The 16,430-nt window shown below is 36.7% G+C and overlaps 1 protein-coding gene across 4 annotated transcripts in view; it reads right to left on the minus strand.

Annotated features, from left to right (window-relative positions):
* Nucleotides 1-16,430, minus strand: part of BMPR1B (bone morphogenetic protein receptor type 1B) — a 159,092-nt gene that overhangs the window by 35,530 nt on the left and 107,132 nt on the right. For all 4 annotated transcript variants that reach the window (XM_017875502.1, XM_017875504.1, XM_017875503.1 and 1 more), the window contains exons 2-4: nucleotides 15,901-16,060; nucleotides 5,934-6,036; nucleotides 4,979-5,081 (exon numbers count right to left, since the gene is read on the minus strand). In XM_017875502.1, the coding sequence (XP_017730991.1) occupies nucleotides 4,979-5,081; nucleotides 5,934-6,036; nucleotides 15,901-16,043 (349 nt within the window). In that variant the 5' untranslated portion in view covers nucleotides 16,044-16,060. The remainder of the gene's footprint in view (nucleotides 1-4,978; nucleotides 5,082-5,933; nucleotides 6,037-15,900; nucleotides 16,061-16,430) is intronic.

The raw sequence follows: 16,430 nt of genomic DNA on the forward strand, positions 1-16,430 counted from the left end.
CCCCAAAAAATAAAAAAAAAAAAAAGAAAAAGAAAAAGAAAGAGAGAGAAAAAAGGAAGGAAGGAAGGAAGGAGGGAGGGAGGGAGGGAGGGAAGGAAGGAAGGAAGGAGAAAGAAAAAGAAAGAGAGAATAAAGGAAGGAAGGAGGGAGGGAGGGATGGAGGGAGGGAAGGAAGGAAGGAAGGAAGGAAGGAAGGAAGGAAGGAAGGAGGGAGGGAGGGAGGGAGGGAAGGCAGGCAGGCAGGCAACTGATTGATTTTTCGTATATTCATTTGGTATCCTTAAACCTTGCTGAACTCATTTATCAGTTCTAGCAGTCTTTTGATGGAGTTTTTAGGTTTTTCTAAGTATAGAATCATACCATCAGTGAAGATGGTTTAACTTCTTCTTTTCCTAAGGATGCCTTTTATTTCTTTCTCTGGTCTGACTGCTCTGACTAGGATTTCCAGTGCTATGTTGAATAGGAGTGATGCTGTATACATATCCAAAGGAATATGCCAAAAAGACACATGCATTTGTATGTTCACTGCCACACTATTCACAATAGCAAAGGCATAGAATCAACCTAGTTGCTCATCAATGGTGTGTTGGATAAAGAAAATGTGGTACATATACAACATGGAATACTACGCAGCCATAAAAAAGAATAAAATGATATCCTTTGCAGCAACATGGATGGAGTTGGAGGCCATAGTCCTAAGTGAATTAATGAAGGAACGGAAAACTAAATACTATATGTTCTCACTTGTAAGTGGGAGCTAAACACTGAGCACACATGGACATAAACATGGCAAGAACAGATACTGTGGGTTAACGGGGGTGAGGGGAGATGGGCTGAAAAACTACCTACAATAAACACATGTAACAGTATTCACATGTACTCCCTGTATGGAAAAAAATCTGAAATTTAAAAAAAGAAAAACATCTTCGAAATATTTCAGAAAAACTTTGGATTATCTATTACAAAGTAAAATCCACTACAAATTTCTTATCCAAACTTCATGATGGTCAGTGTTATGATTTACTCATCAGTCTAAAATATATATATGTTTAATAGCTATTTATGATTTGTAATAGTTGCAAAATACTAATGAAAGTAATCTGCATCTGAAAACACTAAATGAGAGGCCACTAAAATAGCAGTTATTATATTAATAAATTAAGAAATGTTACCAATAATCTAGGAAAAAAGAGCTCAGGAACTTGACATATTATAGCACGTGTAAAAAAGTCATTCAGGGCTCAACACAAACAGGAATTATATATAATTTGAGCATTCATTGTCTAAACATGCTGCTTAGTAAATCCTGAAAATAATCTGTAAGCTCTTAATGTTACGCCGGCTAAAATTTAACACAATAAATTGCCTTAGTAAATTTTTTCCTCCATTCCTCCCTCTCTTAGTTTATATAAGGAGTTAAAAATAAATTCAAGGTGTCACAATACCTCAGCCAGTGAAAGCACAATTCACAATATTTTTATACAGATAGAAGCATCCAAACACTGTAACACACAAATATGTTAAGACTGCCACTGGAAACTTAGCTTAAATGCATTTCCAATTTTAAAGATAAAAGATTTTGCAAAAATTTTAGATTTTAGGAGAATGCTAGATACTCAATCAAAACTAGAACTATCCACATAATTACAATGTCAATATATTATCAGTATATGAACACAGAACACTTTTTCCATTCCAATGATGTAATTTTACTAAAACTCCAAGTTTCACTGCCTTTTACTTTCCATGTAAATGCAAGATATAGGATACACCTTGAGCTGCAAGAACACCATTAGTTATCTTATTATATTTCTGATTTATGAGAGCAATGAGACCAGAAGGATCAAGGGATTCTTTCCTTACCATCAAGCACTTTATTTAAGGCTAGCATTACCTTCCCATTTTCCTTTTATTTGAGCCATAACCCTATCCCCGGCAGCCCCCTTGTCTTCTCTCATGAATAGGTGATCCTTATCAATAAACCTTTTGTTTCTGCTGGTCAAGCTGGTCATGTTTTAATCTGCCATTACCTGTGCTCAGAGCACTAACAATGTAAACATTCAAGTCACAGCCAGAGTCTCAGAAAGTGAACAGTTCCAGATACCTATCAGGAAAAGAGCAGGGCCCACAGCTCTCAGCTCTCTACAGGACAGCAGATTTCTACCTGCGCTGTCACTCCAACTGCTCTGGGAAGTAGAACTGAGAACTCCCAGGGGAAGTCTGGTTCACTCTGAGAGGCAAGTTAAGAATCACCAGTGGTTTCATAACAAAACTGCATTCTGTCACTACTGTCACTTCTCCGATAATTAGTTTGTAACTGCTTAAAATGCCAGGACTGTTTTTATAAGACTAGAAGATGGTTCACAATTGCAATAAGAAATAGAAGAAAAAAATCATACAGCTAGAAAGTAAAATATCTAGTACAATTTCAATAAAAAACTGTACATGTGTATATGGTAGAGGCCAAAAAAAAAAAAAAAAAAAAAAAAAACCCAAAAAAACAAAGAAGCAGCAGCTCTGTGGCATAGCTATGTAAAAACATCGGTGTTCTCAGACTACAATCTGCTGGGACATTTACTTGACCCCAGAATAGCTGGGTCAAAAAGGTAAGAATCTGCTGAGACTTTGCTACTAGGCACTACCTGAGTAGCCTATGCAGAGACCTTGCCTAGGCACTGGCAAAGCAGTGGAATCTGGAAAGACCTTGCCTAGGTACCACCTGAGACCCTCAGAGCTCAAAGCAGTACATTCTAATGCTACTAAACTCCACCAAAGCCAGCCACCTTACACAATGTCAGTAGAGTCTACCAACCACTCATCTCCACACTGCCCTGGACTAAGAACTTTTCTTCTCATTGTTCCTTTTCACTCTGTCCTTTGGAGTTTCATTCCACTATTTTTCTAAATTCCTACATCCTCCTCAGATAATGCTCCCTCACCTTCATACTCCTAACTGAACTGAAATCTGGGCCCATCTCTCTTTTCTTATTTATTTAAAAAATTTTTTTTAGAGAGTGTCTCCTTCTGTCACCCAGGCTGCAGTGCACTGGCATGACTGTAGCTCAATGCAACCTCAAATTTGCAGGCTCAAGTGATCCTCCCACCTTAGCCTCCCTAGTAGCTGCAACTACAGGTGTACACTGCCATGCCCAGATCATTAAAAACTGTTTTTTGAAGAGATGGAGCCTTGCTATGTGGTCCAGGGTGGTCTTGAACTTCTAGGCTCAAGCAATCCTCCCACCTTGGTCTTCCAAAGTGCTGAGATTACAGGTGTGAGTCACTGTGCCCAGCCCTCATCTCTCTTAATTAAGAGATTTTCTCCAGCCAGTCATACTGTTTCATACTCCTGTAGTTAGCAAACGGTTCTCAAATATTACAAACCAGACCTCTGCACTTACTACTGCATCTGTTTAGAGTCACTGCTACTCATAAGCTACACAAACTTGAAGTTAATAAACCTTCCCGTGCTGCATTTTCCTTATCTTTAAAGTCGGAAGAACAATTCTATGTACTTCACAGGGCTGCTGTGAGGTTAAAACTGATTAATTAACGTAATTTTTAGCAGAATGTTTGGCTAATGTTAGCCATTTAAATTTTAAACTTTTTATATACTTAGCCTATCCTGCCTTATTCACTTAGCACACTCCTGTTCATCCTTAAAGTCTTGTTCAAGTATCAGTTCTAAGAAGCTATTCTGACAACCTCCTCCCCCAGGCAGAGCCAGTCACTCACTCTATTATGTCCTTAATACACTTTATAATCTAACTCTACTACTGAGATATTCCTGAACAAATATAGTTATTGACATGGTTCTCTCTTATATTCTAATGTACACTTCTTGGGAGGAATAATTTTCTTCATTAATTTCTGCATTCCTAATACCATAATGTTGCCTGCCACAATTAAAAGAATGCTGGTGAAGCTCTGACGTGAATTATTATTAATAAATCTTGTATAGCTTTCTAGGCTAGAACAGGAACAAATGTTAAAGAAAATGTTATCAAAGTCACAAAATTCTAGCTGGGTGTGGTGGTGTGCACCTGTTTTCCCAGCTACTGGGGAGGCTGAGGTGGGAGTACTGCCTGAGCCCAGGAGGTGGAGGTTGCAATGAACTATGATTACACAACTACACTCCAGCCTTGGCGACAGAGCAAGACCCTGTCTCAAAACAAAACAAAAAACAAAAACAAAAACAAAATAGAACGAGCAAAATAAAGTCATGAAATTCTATTATATTATGTTGGAAAGATTTTCTCTTCTCAAGAAATAAAATCAATCATGAAAAATCACTTTAAATCACTTAGATAATATTTAGGACTTAAAACTCTGCAACAACAAAAAAAATCTGTGTGTGTGTGTGTGTGGTGAAAGCAAGGAGGAGGAGAAAGGGAAAATGAGAGATGCTGCAAACAAAAGGTCTCTTGGGATGCAATATTTGTCATTTTAAAGGAACAACACTTAAATGGGTAAGTTTTGAAATGAAAACTTTTGGACACTTTCCTCATTTTATCAATATATTGATATGATTTGACTAAAAGGTGTTACTCTAGCATAAACAAAAGGAAATGCCACATAGCAAATAATGTTTAATTTAGTCCTTTATATAGTCTTTACTTTTAAAATAAATATAGTCAAATGGTAGTTTTTGGGTGAACTACAACTTCTGAATAACTTTCAGGGAGAAGCAGAGTGCTATCTCCCACCTCCCCCCTGAAATACACTACAAACTCTAGGAATAGCAATTTTCTGAACAGAAGTGGGGAAAAAATAAAAATCATAAAAGTGAAGTCACGTATGACTTTTTCCCACAAAATACTTGCACAGGTCTTCGAATGATGGTTCCATGTCATCTGGCCTCAGTGCTCTGCTCCAGCAGTGGAAAGTGGTACAGGTAGATTGAAAGAGAATTATTCTAGCTTTTAGTTTTTATTTTCATGATACCTAATGATTTTCCAGCCTGGAAGCCTTCCTCGCTTACCTCGGTTTTTCAGTGGAGGCAGTGTAGGGTGCAGGTCTTTATTACATTCGTTCCTTTCTGTACAGCATTCAATTGATCTTCTTTGATGAGGAATGGGAGTGTCCTATAATTGAACCCAAACAGCTATTAGTGAGTTTCTTCTAAATTTCAAAGTCACATCATCTAAAACTTAAAAAATTGTCACTATTTAGAGAATTTAAAATTCGAATAATTTCACTCAAACACCTTAAATATGTTCTCTTCTATAAGCTAATTTATTTCAAGTTACCATGTATTATCTTACTGCAACTTCTGCATGTCAACAAAATTACTACTACATTTCTAATAATTAGTGTGCATTGTATAAACTGAGGAAGAAGGTTTGGATTAATGCAACAAGCTAAATTGGATTTTGAAGAAGATACTCTAATGGGACACTAAGAAAGAAGTTAACAGCAAAAATAAAAATAATATTTTATTTCAAAACGAAGGAAGAATTGGTCCAATGGAAAATTTCAGTTTTCTAAATTACAATCACGTGTCACTTAAAGACAGGGGTACATTGTGAGAAATGTGCTATGAGGTGATTTTGTCATTGTGAGAAGATTACAGAGTACACTTGCACAAGCCTAGATGGTACAGCCAACTACACACATAGGCTATAAGATAAAGCCTATTGTTCCTAGGGTAAAAATCCATACAGCATGTCACTGAACTTAATACTGTAGGCAATTAAGGCACAATAGTATCCATCTGTGTATCTAAACATAGAAAAGGTACAGTCAAAATATGGTGCTGTAATATTATGGGACCACCATCCACTGTCATCATACATAACACCTGTTGCTGATGTTTTTGCGCAGCACGTGACTATACTAAAAATGGGCTGGCCAAGAAAAAGAATGGTTTTATCTTGCTTGAAACTTGTTGGAAATCTAGCCAATGAAAGGTTACAGAATCAAGTTATCTTCCTTACCCGACACTGAAAATCTGAGCCTTCTAGTCCTAGGCATCCAGAAGTGACGACAGGCATCCCAGAGTCATCCTCTTCTATCATCGTGAAACAGTATCCGTCTGTGCTGAAGACCAAACAGGCAAAGTGAGAAACAATATGTGTGTGAGTGAGTCAGTGTGTGTGTATGTCTAGGGAAAAAGGAAATAAGTGATGGGTGTCATTTGTTTTATTGCAACAAGGAGAACGTCAATGATCTGTTAAGACAATCCAAAAGCTTCCTTTTATGAAAATTGATTTAATAAAGATAAAAACATTTTGTAACATCTCCTTTGTCCAGAAACTTGTGAGAAAGAAGGATCTAACATTTCCATATAACATACATCATTAATTACCATGAACAACCATAGATACCAATTACTGAACACTTATTTTGGCCCTCCACAGATATTACTTTTCCAGACAAATCCAGACAAACTCTGTGAGGAAGGTAGCACTACTGTTGCTTTTTATATGAGGACACTGAGGCTCAGAGGGCTTGAGTAACTTTCAAAGGTCTTACAGTTAGTGACAAGGAGTGCAAGGGTGTGAATCCAGGAAGGTGACTGTTTATCCTGTTCTACTTGTTCTGAGACAGTGAAATACACTTATTTCTTATTAAAGCACAAAAACTAAAGACAGGTAGGAGTTAGGATCAGCATAGCATAACTGAAATTCTTACATTTAGTACCTCTGCTTATGGGATATCCTGTCATATGAAGAAATTAAGCTTTGTTCTAAGATGTATGGGCTTCATTTGGGGGTGGAGAAAAGATGGGCAACAGAAAGAAGGGTTCTTGATAAGATAGTGGAAAGAAAATTTTAAATTCTGTATGGTTTTCCAGATTAAAAATAGTTTTCACTTATTCTACATCATTTAATCCTCTCAACAATAAGAAAAAGAAAGTATTATTATGCCCATTTTACAAATGAGGAAATTAAAATTATAAAAGGGTAGCAAACTTGTACAAGGTCACAGAACAAACAGTTACAGAACTGGGCCTTGAATCACTTCACCATGTGTTTTCTGCTATGCCCTTTGGGACTAAAATAAAAAACAAATCTGTTATACATAGAACTGTTTGTAAACAGACATTAATATCTTCACAAGCTTGTGAAGACTCTCAATATAACTCATATACAGCACTGAATGTTTTAAGAAATAAAGTGCTAAACTATATTTCCATCCTTTTCTCATACATATGCATGCTCAGCGTCCAAGACAGATATGGCAATGTAATCTTGAAAGGTCATGGGAATAAAGCTCTGAGAATGGTATTAGCCATGATTTGTGGGTTTGTCTATTCTGTCTTAGTGGTAGCAGCATGCTGCTATATGTTAGCCCTTCAGTTATTATCAACACCCTCAGAATTGTTTACTTGTTTTATAAGCCTCAAGTGATCCAAAATACTTCACTTAATAAGAGCCAGCACAACAAAATTCAAACATACTAATGAATGGCTAAAAAGGACCAATGATAAATCCTTCTCTTAGACCAAGGTCAAAAAGCATGAATATTGTTGTGGAAGAAAGACTGTCTCTGAATGGCCCATGCCTTGAACTCTTTCGGCCTTTTAACCAATTTACTGAAATTGCTATAAAATGTAAAACATGTAAACAGTGAATGGAATAATTAAAATATCTGTTCCTTAGAAATTTACTTTAAAATATGAACAAGTAACACCTGTGACTTTTTTTTATTCTTTTCCTGCATATTTAGACTACATGTATAACTTACATTTCTCATCAAAATCAAAATTCAAAAATTATCAGAAATCATAGTCATTCTAATTTTATGATATCAGGAAGGTATAGGGGCTAGAGAAGTACCCTAAATTAAATCTAAAGACTAATTTCTCCTTATCATGGGTTCTTCTTACTCAAAATATGAGTAAATAGAAATGTACTTTTAGACAACTTTTAAGAATCAAAAAAAAGGCAAAGAAAAAGCTGGTAAAACTATTGTCAGGTTACTGCTACAATGTCCTAGGAAATATAAAGAAACATCAGAGAGAGTAAATTCGAGCTTTAAAAATACACACCCCTTGTCTACAAAGAGAGAGGAGCTAAAAATATAAAGAGGGGAAAGGGAGGGAGACCCTGAGAAAATAATCCATGTCCCAATAAGCCATAAATTCACAAAGGAATCAAACATTTAGTTGGAAGACAAGAAAGGAGGTGAGACAGCATTTCAATGGCATATTAGCTGCCACAAAGCAAATTAATTTCTATGCTTCCCACTGTCATTGCTCTCCAGCAAGGAACATCAACCGGAAACTAGCACTACAATTACAGAAGTTCAAGAATTACTTGAAAACTTTCAACCCTAAAGCAAGTACAAATGGAAACAAAGCTATGTTCCCCAGTCAAAGCTAATCAATTTTGCCCACTCTAAGAGATGGCTACAGGCTGTCACAATTAACTCTTACCATTGGCCTATGTGAACATTCTGCTGCCTGGTTGCCATGTTCAAGCTTAGTTTTGTATATAGATTGTTACCCTCGTTCCCAGAGTATTGAAAGTGATAAAAAGGCAAGATGAAGAATCATAAAGGAAATAAAAGTGGAAATAATTTTAAACAAAATTGAAAGTAAGTGAGATATGTACGTGAACATAGGATGAATCATGGAACTGTAGTAATGATTATGAATGAAATAAAACGACAATTGATGTAACATTTCAAAAATGCTGTCCCTGTGTTATAGACAAAGAAAAGTGATAGCAAAATGAAACAGTAGTTGAGTGCACAAGATATTCAGTCATCAGTGCGAATTGCCTCTTGACATAATGTTAACTCATGAAAAAGCAAAGCACGGGAGAATTTAAAGACTGCATGAAGTCAAAGCAGTTATAATACAAGTCTTGTTTTCTTGAAGAGGATTCAGAGAAAGAAGAAAATAATATGATAAGGAAAGAAAAGAAAACAGAAACAATTTTGTTCCAATTCTTGGATGATTATACAGGTTCCAGGCTCCTTAAGTTTTCCAAATATTCCAAAAGTAAAGGACTGTCTACAAGGAACATCTAGAAAAATCATCAGGCATTTAACTGCCTCAAGATATTTTCAGTGTGCCCAGGTGAACATACACTTGCAAGAAAGGTGTCTACCTGTTTTAAAGCTTCAAGGGACCGAGCAATACTCTTTTTAGATAGATATGCATTCAGAGAATAGATGCATTTATTATGGTCAAGAATTTATTTCATTTATTATGGTCAAAATAGATTTATAACACAGTCTTCTGGAACCCAACTCATTCATTAGTTGTTGTAGAATGGTTAGAAACCAATTTTATAAGATGTCTAAAACTGCATTGAACACATCTTTATTTAACATGAGTACAGTGTTTACAAGGTTTACCCAGACTTTGGTCTCTTTAATTCTATTCTTCCACTAAGATCTTATGTTTCTTTATTGTAAACCCCAGTGTTGTTCATATAGCCACCACAGTTGAGAAGAGACTCTTGTATAACTTTTCCTCAGTTTAGATTTTTATAAAGATTTATTTAACTGTAAAACAATTTTTTAAAGTATTAGTTAAAAAGAGTTTATCTGCTCTGTTCAATCAAGTGATAGGAAATTTGAAAGCATTATATTTATATGATGGGTATCTGCTCAGTTGCATCTGGCTGGAAAGATTAACAGTTTTTCTACAACAACTCTTACATTTCTTTTGAATTTCTTTTACATTTTAGTCAGAATTGATTTTTAAAGGTTAACTGATTTTAGGTCATCCGTAAACAAGTTCTTAAGAACACCTTGTCTTCTAAAATATCTATTTCACACTCAAGGGAATAAAGTCAGTTTTCAGTTTTTGTCACAGGTAAATGCAAAGATACACATAACTTTTAGAATTACCATTTAAATGGTGCAGCTTTTTAGTCCATTACCTAAAATAGCTGAAAGCTGCTCATAGCTTTGTTAACAGTGGTACGTTTTACACTTATCAAGCATACTATGACTCGAGCAGAGTTGGGTGCTGAGTGTGCAAGGGTGCATTTTGAGGAATTCATAGTCTATGAAGGCCACCAATCCTGGAAAAGAGAAAAGTCATTCAACTTCCAGGAACAGGGAGACATCATAAGCTACCTAAGTGTTTTCTACTGATCGTGAAGTAACCGAAGAAGAATGCTGAGTAGTGGTAATTATCAAAGTAATACAATCCTATTTTTTTTCCCCTATCATCTTAGATGATGGATTCCCATAGCGGTGGAGGGAATAGAGAGTGAAATACATATGGGTCTACTTTCCCCTTCCCTGGCTTTCCTTCTGAGGGGTCACAGTATTGGCAGAAGGTAAAGTTACAACATTAATGACAAAGTACCAATGTGAGAGATACCCCTTTTATTTTATCCTCAAGATCATGTAACTATCAGACATCCTTCCCTGATACCCTTACCAAACGATTTAGCATCTTGTTTATTTTTTTCTATGAGGTACATGATTTGTTGAAATTGTCTCAGTTTTTACATTCAACCAGCATTAGTATAATTTCACCCAATGCAGACCCTCACCACATCTCACCTCGATGGCTCTGAGGGCCTTCCTGCAGAACTTCCTCTCTCCTCTCCTGACTCTAACCCATTCCATACAGCAGGCCTGATAAATCTCACATTTTTTGTCTCTGCTCAAAACTCTTCAATAGTTCTCTCTGTATAATTTTAAAGTGCCCTGCACGATCACTTTCTATTAACTCCAACAACAAACTGGGACCATCTAACATTCTCACTGATGACTCACGAGAGGCACAAAAGGAGAGTCATTCCTTATAAAAGCCTCCATAGGTGAATTTAAAATCACAGCCTCTTACAACTGAATTAGAAGTTCTAATGAAGAACCCACCATTCTCTTAGGTGCAATGGTTTGAAATCAACATCTTCTACTGGAAAAAAAAATTATATAGATCAATATTTAAATGGCCTGGGCAACAGTGGAAAAAATAAAACCCTGGATGGTTTATAATGACATTCAGTATGCAAGGTAAAATGTGCAAACAAACTGGAACAATGCACACTTAAATCCTCTAAGACCTTAGGTCAGGAGCACCTGTCTGAAAACACACCACCACACTCAGCAAGAGGTTTAAAAAGCCTGCGTTAACACAAACTTTGTTACAAGGCTCACAGCCCCTAAGCTTTTCTTTCTTCCCCCGAGACTCTTCAGGATATAGAGTTGGAGGCTTATCTATTTCCTCATTTAAGCAGTCTGGTGTCATCTGCACATCCTTTGCACAAACATTCAATTTGATTTATTATATCTGTAAACCCTGAAAACTCCCCAGCCAGGAGAATTCTTGGCAAGAAACCAGTAAGATAAGTAAAGAAGTATTAAAGATTGTCTTTGAAGAAAATAGTCAAAAATAATTTTTTTAAATGCTTAACATTCGTGAGGAAGTGGAAGGACTTGAGAGAGGTGGTGAGATAGAGACAAATATGTGATTACAGACCACATCAAGTAAAACAAGGAATGATATGCAAAGCCAGATTCGATTATATAGAGAAAAAAATACATAAACAAGGCTGAGATAACACTTGCTAGGACAGGAAGATGAAACAGAACATTGGCATGTTGAAAGCCACATAAGAAGAGTTACTCAAGGAAACTACAGCACTCAAGGTATGCAGTGATGGTCTGTCATCCTAGGAGAAGAATCTGAAAATGGAATGGGATGGATTACGATGCAAAGTGACCCATGGAAAGATATTTAGAAAACAGACACTATCTCAAGGGAGACAGGACAATGGCTTTACCCCTTACTTTCAAATACAGATATGAAAAAGGCTCTATTACTGTATTCAATCATGCTGTGTTTGTACTACATCCTTTAATGTGAATGTCATGATCAATGGAAATGGCATGGATTTTGGAAGCAGCTGTATCTGCACCTGACAGAGATCAAGCCAAGAATGACTTTGGCCTTGGCGAAGGCTGGTAGAGTTACTGATGGTACCGAAAAGAAGTTTTACAAGCCTCTAAAACCTTGCACATGTCCTCTAAATTAACATGTGGGATTTCAGGTTCTCTTTTAAGTACAATTGACTCTTGCCTCTTTTTGGATTATTCTCTCCAGCTAGGTGGAAGTGATAATGAAGATGAAACCTACCACAACACTCAGTTTGACTAAGATCTGGGTGGTACAAGGCCTCAGGCCAGAAAATTTGGACCAGCCCTTTTCTAAGGTACACATTAGAAAATACAACCTTATCCTTTACACCGTTTTACCTGGAAGGGTAACACTTAGTGCAGTATCACTCAAGGTGTGTTCCCCTCCAGGTCAGCAAACTGCTTGCTACTGATCTGTGAAGGGGTGAATTTAAAAATGAAAACTTGTAGAGCAATCTAAAGGAACAAATTTATGTCTGTTGAAGGTAAATAATAGGCAATAAAAATGGAGTGTATATTTTGCAAGTATTTTAAAATTAGTTTTTCTAAGAATTTGTTTTATATTATACTGTAGAAAATCATCAGTATACAATTTATTGTGGAGGGAAAATTATCTTTCACTAGAGATAGCTTGAGAAGTACCGATTTGGAGGCAGAGAGTGGAGTGTGCTTACAGGAATGGAAGTAGAAAGTCCTGAATTCATACAGGTCTTAGGACAAAGAAACAAATGTAGCCCCTGTGATTCACATATGACTGATCTCAGCTCACAGGAAGATTCAACTGGAATCAATACTTCATTAGGAAAATACATGTGCCTTTTACTCGAGAGTGTATGTTTGCTTCTTTGAAAACCAATGTCAGAACTGGCTGCTGGCCAAGAATTCAGGACTTTGGAGTCCTGGCCACAATTTTTCTATCATGTTATCATGACTATGGAAAATTACTTAACTTTTAGAGCCTCGGAATTCTCACCTAGTAAACACAGACACTGCTACATTCTTTATCGGATTGTTACAATGAATAAAGAAAGGTAAAAGTAAACATGCTAATATTCATAAAAAAATTCAATAAATTTTAGTTTTCTGTTAACTTCTACAAAGTTAACCCACTGATGTTGACTGCAATGGTATATCTATGTTCTTTTGAGGGGCTCCATTTTTCTGTTGTATTTTTGTTTACTTTTCTTTGCTATCATAAATCAAAGGTTGACAACCATATAATACATAACCCATTTTGATCTGACTTCCATCTCTACTACATTAAATATCTCTAAATTGCAGTTATCAGTGTCAATAAATCTGATTGCCATGTTTCAGTTCTTATCCTACTCTAACAGATCCAACATAGCTGACCTTACTACCTCTCTAAGTAGACTTGGCTTCAGTGACACCAGACTCACCGCTTTATTGTGAATTCTTTAGTATCTTGCAGACATCCCCTTTACCTAAGCATTAAATGTCTCATGGTCAAGTCATACTCTGGTAGATGGTTCTATTATTAATCCCAATTCTTCATACTTTACCATGGACATTGCTTCCCCTTGACTGTGACCTTGATTTTGTCACTTGATTTGGAAAATTCAATGTCAGAGGACACAATATGAGCAGAAACTTTAAAAGATTACTCCTTCACACTCCCGAGAGAAACAATATGCCTTGTGTAGCTGCTGGTCCAAAATTAAAACAAGAAAAATGAAGAAATGTGCAGCAGGTCTAAACTCAAACAGCAGCAAGAAGTGAAGCCCACCCAATCCAAGCACAGTGTAGCACAGATACAGCCTCCTTATAAACCCCGAATGAAAAATAAATGTCTTTAATTATAAGCCATTGTGGTTTCGAGGTTATCTGTTTCACAGCAAACAGTAACTAATGCTCTGTGCACTTGGACCTCTCTCCTCAACCTCTTCTCTGAGTCCCAGATCCATATCCAACTGCATACTGATACCTCTACTCAGATACCAAAAACCTCAAATGTATCACGTCCAGATTGGAACTTGGTTCTTTTCATCTGTCCTCTTTCATTAAAAGTCTACCCCATGCATTTAAATCTACATCTGGAAACTTGTAAAGGCTCTCTGGTTGTCCTCCTAGATGATATCTAATCCATAATCACACAACTCTACCTTCTAAATATTTCTCAAACAGATCCCATTAACTCCTACACCAGCACCACCCTAGCTCAAGATCATTTTCTTGCACATAAACTGATTTTACCCAATCCACTGTTCAATTTCCCTGACCTAACTATTCTTGAATTCACTTCTGTCTCCTTCTAATACATCCAATATTCTGCAGCAAAGAAACAAATCAGATCATGTCTACCCACAGCCACTCCTGTGCAAAACTCCCTTCACTTGCTTCCCAACACCCTTAGGAATAAGATCACATTCTCAATATCACCCACCAGGTCACAGTCACTATACCTCCTGTCTCCAGGCACAGCTCCTACCACTGTACTCTACTGTTCCTACTCCCTGCTCCTATTCCCTGTACTCTAGAAAAAAACAGTTTCTTTTGAACATGCCGAGCTTCTTCCCACAACAGAATTTCCACTGCAGATACCCCCGACTGAATACTTTCTACCAAATCCACTTAGGATACCCAAATGGCTTATCAGGAAAATAGGACAAAATATTTGAAACCAGGTTAATTCTGGAAAATCCTGATCACCAGGACAATAGCTCAAATGACACACACAGATGTATTCTGAATACCACAGACTTAGACACAATAGTAAAATACCCCACACTACTTTGTTTCCTCCTGCTAATTTTCTTTCTTTCACACATTTTTTAACTTTCCTGATACTTTTTCTATTTACTATAAAGAGGGAGTGTTTCCCTGGAAAAAATTGAGCTTTGGAATCATTTTACCTTGGCATAAAATTCAGTGGTCACAACTTTGTAGCACAAGAGTCAAACTACTAGACCTCTTCCGATCTGAAATTTCATTTGTCTAAAGGTGAGAATAAGTTGTTTTGCTGACTAAATGAGATATATATTTATGAATATACCCAGGTTTCCTCCCTGTGTTACTTAGTCAATATGTGTTTCTTGTGCTAAATATACTAGGTTCTTGGAATACCCTGGTAAGCTTATATTAGATTTTGCTTCGTGGGAAACTTAAAAACTTTTTTTAAAAACCTCTCAGAAAGAAACAAAAAAGCATTCGACCCAGCTTTGAATACCTTCTGGCCAATGAAGCCTCAAATGATTGCCCAAATATTCTACCTGGGCTCTAAACCTAGCAGTCCACCTTCCTATTTCAGTCCACACCCCCTCTTGAAGCTTAAGGCACACTCTGCTTCTCTGACATTTTAACTCTTGAGGGCCACACTCTTCCAGATAGCTGACCCACTTCTCTCTTGGCACACATTGGCCTCATTAGGCTATAGCTCTTTATTCACTGTTGACCTTACCGTAAGGAGTAAATGCAGCTATAGTGATCAGAGGAATGGATGGAGCTGCATAAAGGCATGTAAGGAAGAAAAAGGCCAAATAGTCATTTCAAATGTCATGAAGTATCTATAAAAACATGATCACCAATTAAAGAGTATTTTCTAGAATTTGGACAATGCCTTTCTTAGCAACTGGTGGAATCACATGAGCTCTACCACTGTACTGCTTCCCAGAGTCAGTTTACGAATATTCCCAGCAGCTTAGGTGTTCTTTCCAAAATATAAACAACATCAGCATGATGAATGGTTGAAACAAACAAACAGACAGACAAAATCACATGCATATGACAGCCCCTGATGTTTAACTAATTGTGGGGACCAGGTCTTTTGAAAGAAAATCATTGGCATTTGCACCTTTACAAGGAGTCTGGGATCTGAGGTCTGTGTTCATGTGTATATGTGCTGCCTGGAGGGAGGAAAAAGAATCTTAGAACATTGTTTCAGGGTGAAACATAATTCAATATTTCTCTAATACAAGCACAACTCTAAGAGTTTATGACAGTATTAGGCACTGTTCTCTAAAATGTGTTGTTTGAAACACTAGCCTACAGTTGCATAGTTGAAAAAGTGTGACTTTTTGTTAAAGCTAGCTTTAAATCATTAATATCACCAACCTGCAAATATTGTTGACCGAGTCTTCTGGACAATGGTGGTGGCATTTACAACGCAAGATCTTTGGACGGGGGGTGGGGGCTGTACTCTCACCATCCTCTTTCTTGGTGCCCACGTTTAATTTTCCTGCACTTCGCAAAAGCATGTTATCAAGGAAGTTTGCTGAAAGAAGAAAGAGTAAGAGTTAGGCATCTGTGATGTAGGCTACCCCAGTCTTCTGTTCAAAGGAAAACATGAGATTACATTTTAAAATGAAGTATTCAAGATACTTAAAGATTTAAACAGAAAAGCAGACATTTTGGTATTTTGATTAAAATCATGTCTTTTACCTCAGTATATGCCTCATACAGAATAAAGAAAGACTCATATCCTTTCAAGATGGTCTTTTATGTATTAAATTGTAACAGCTATATTTAATTGAGTGCAAGGAACTCAACGAGACATTATATAGACAACCTCTACTATATCTGGCAATTCTATGGGTAAATACTATCATCCCCATTTTTCAGATGAGAAAATTGAGATTCAAAGT

The sequence above is a fragment of the Rhinopithecus bieti genome, unplaced genomic scaffold (genome assembly GCF_001698545.2).
Source record: "Rhinopithecus bieti isolate Rb0 unplaced genomic scaffold, ASM169854v2 scaffold_6708, whole genome shotgun sequence".
NCBI lineage: Eukaryota > Metazoa > Chordata > Mammalia > Primates > Cercopithecidae > Rhinopithecus > Rhinopithecus bieti.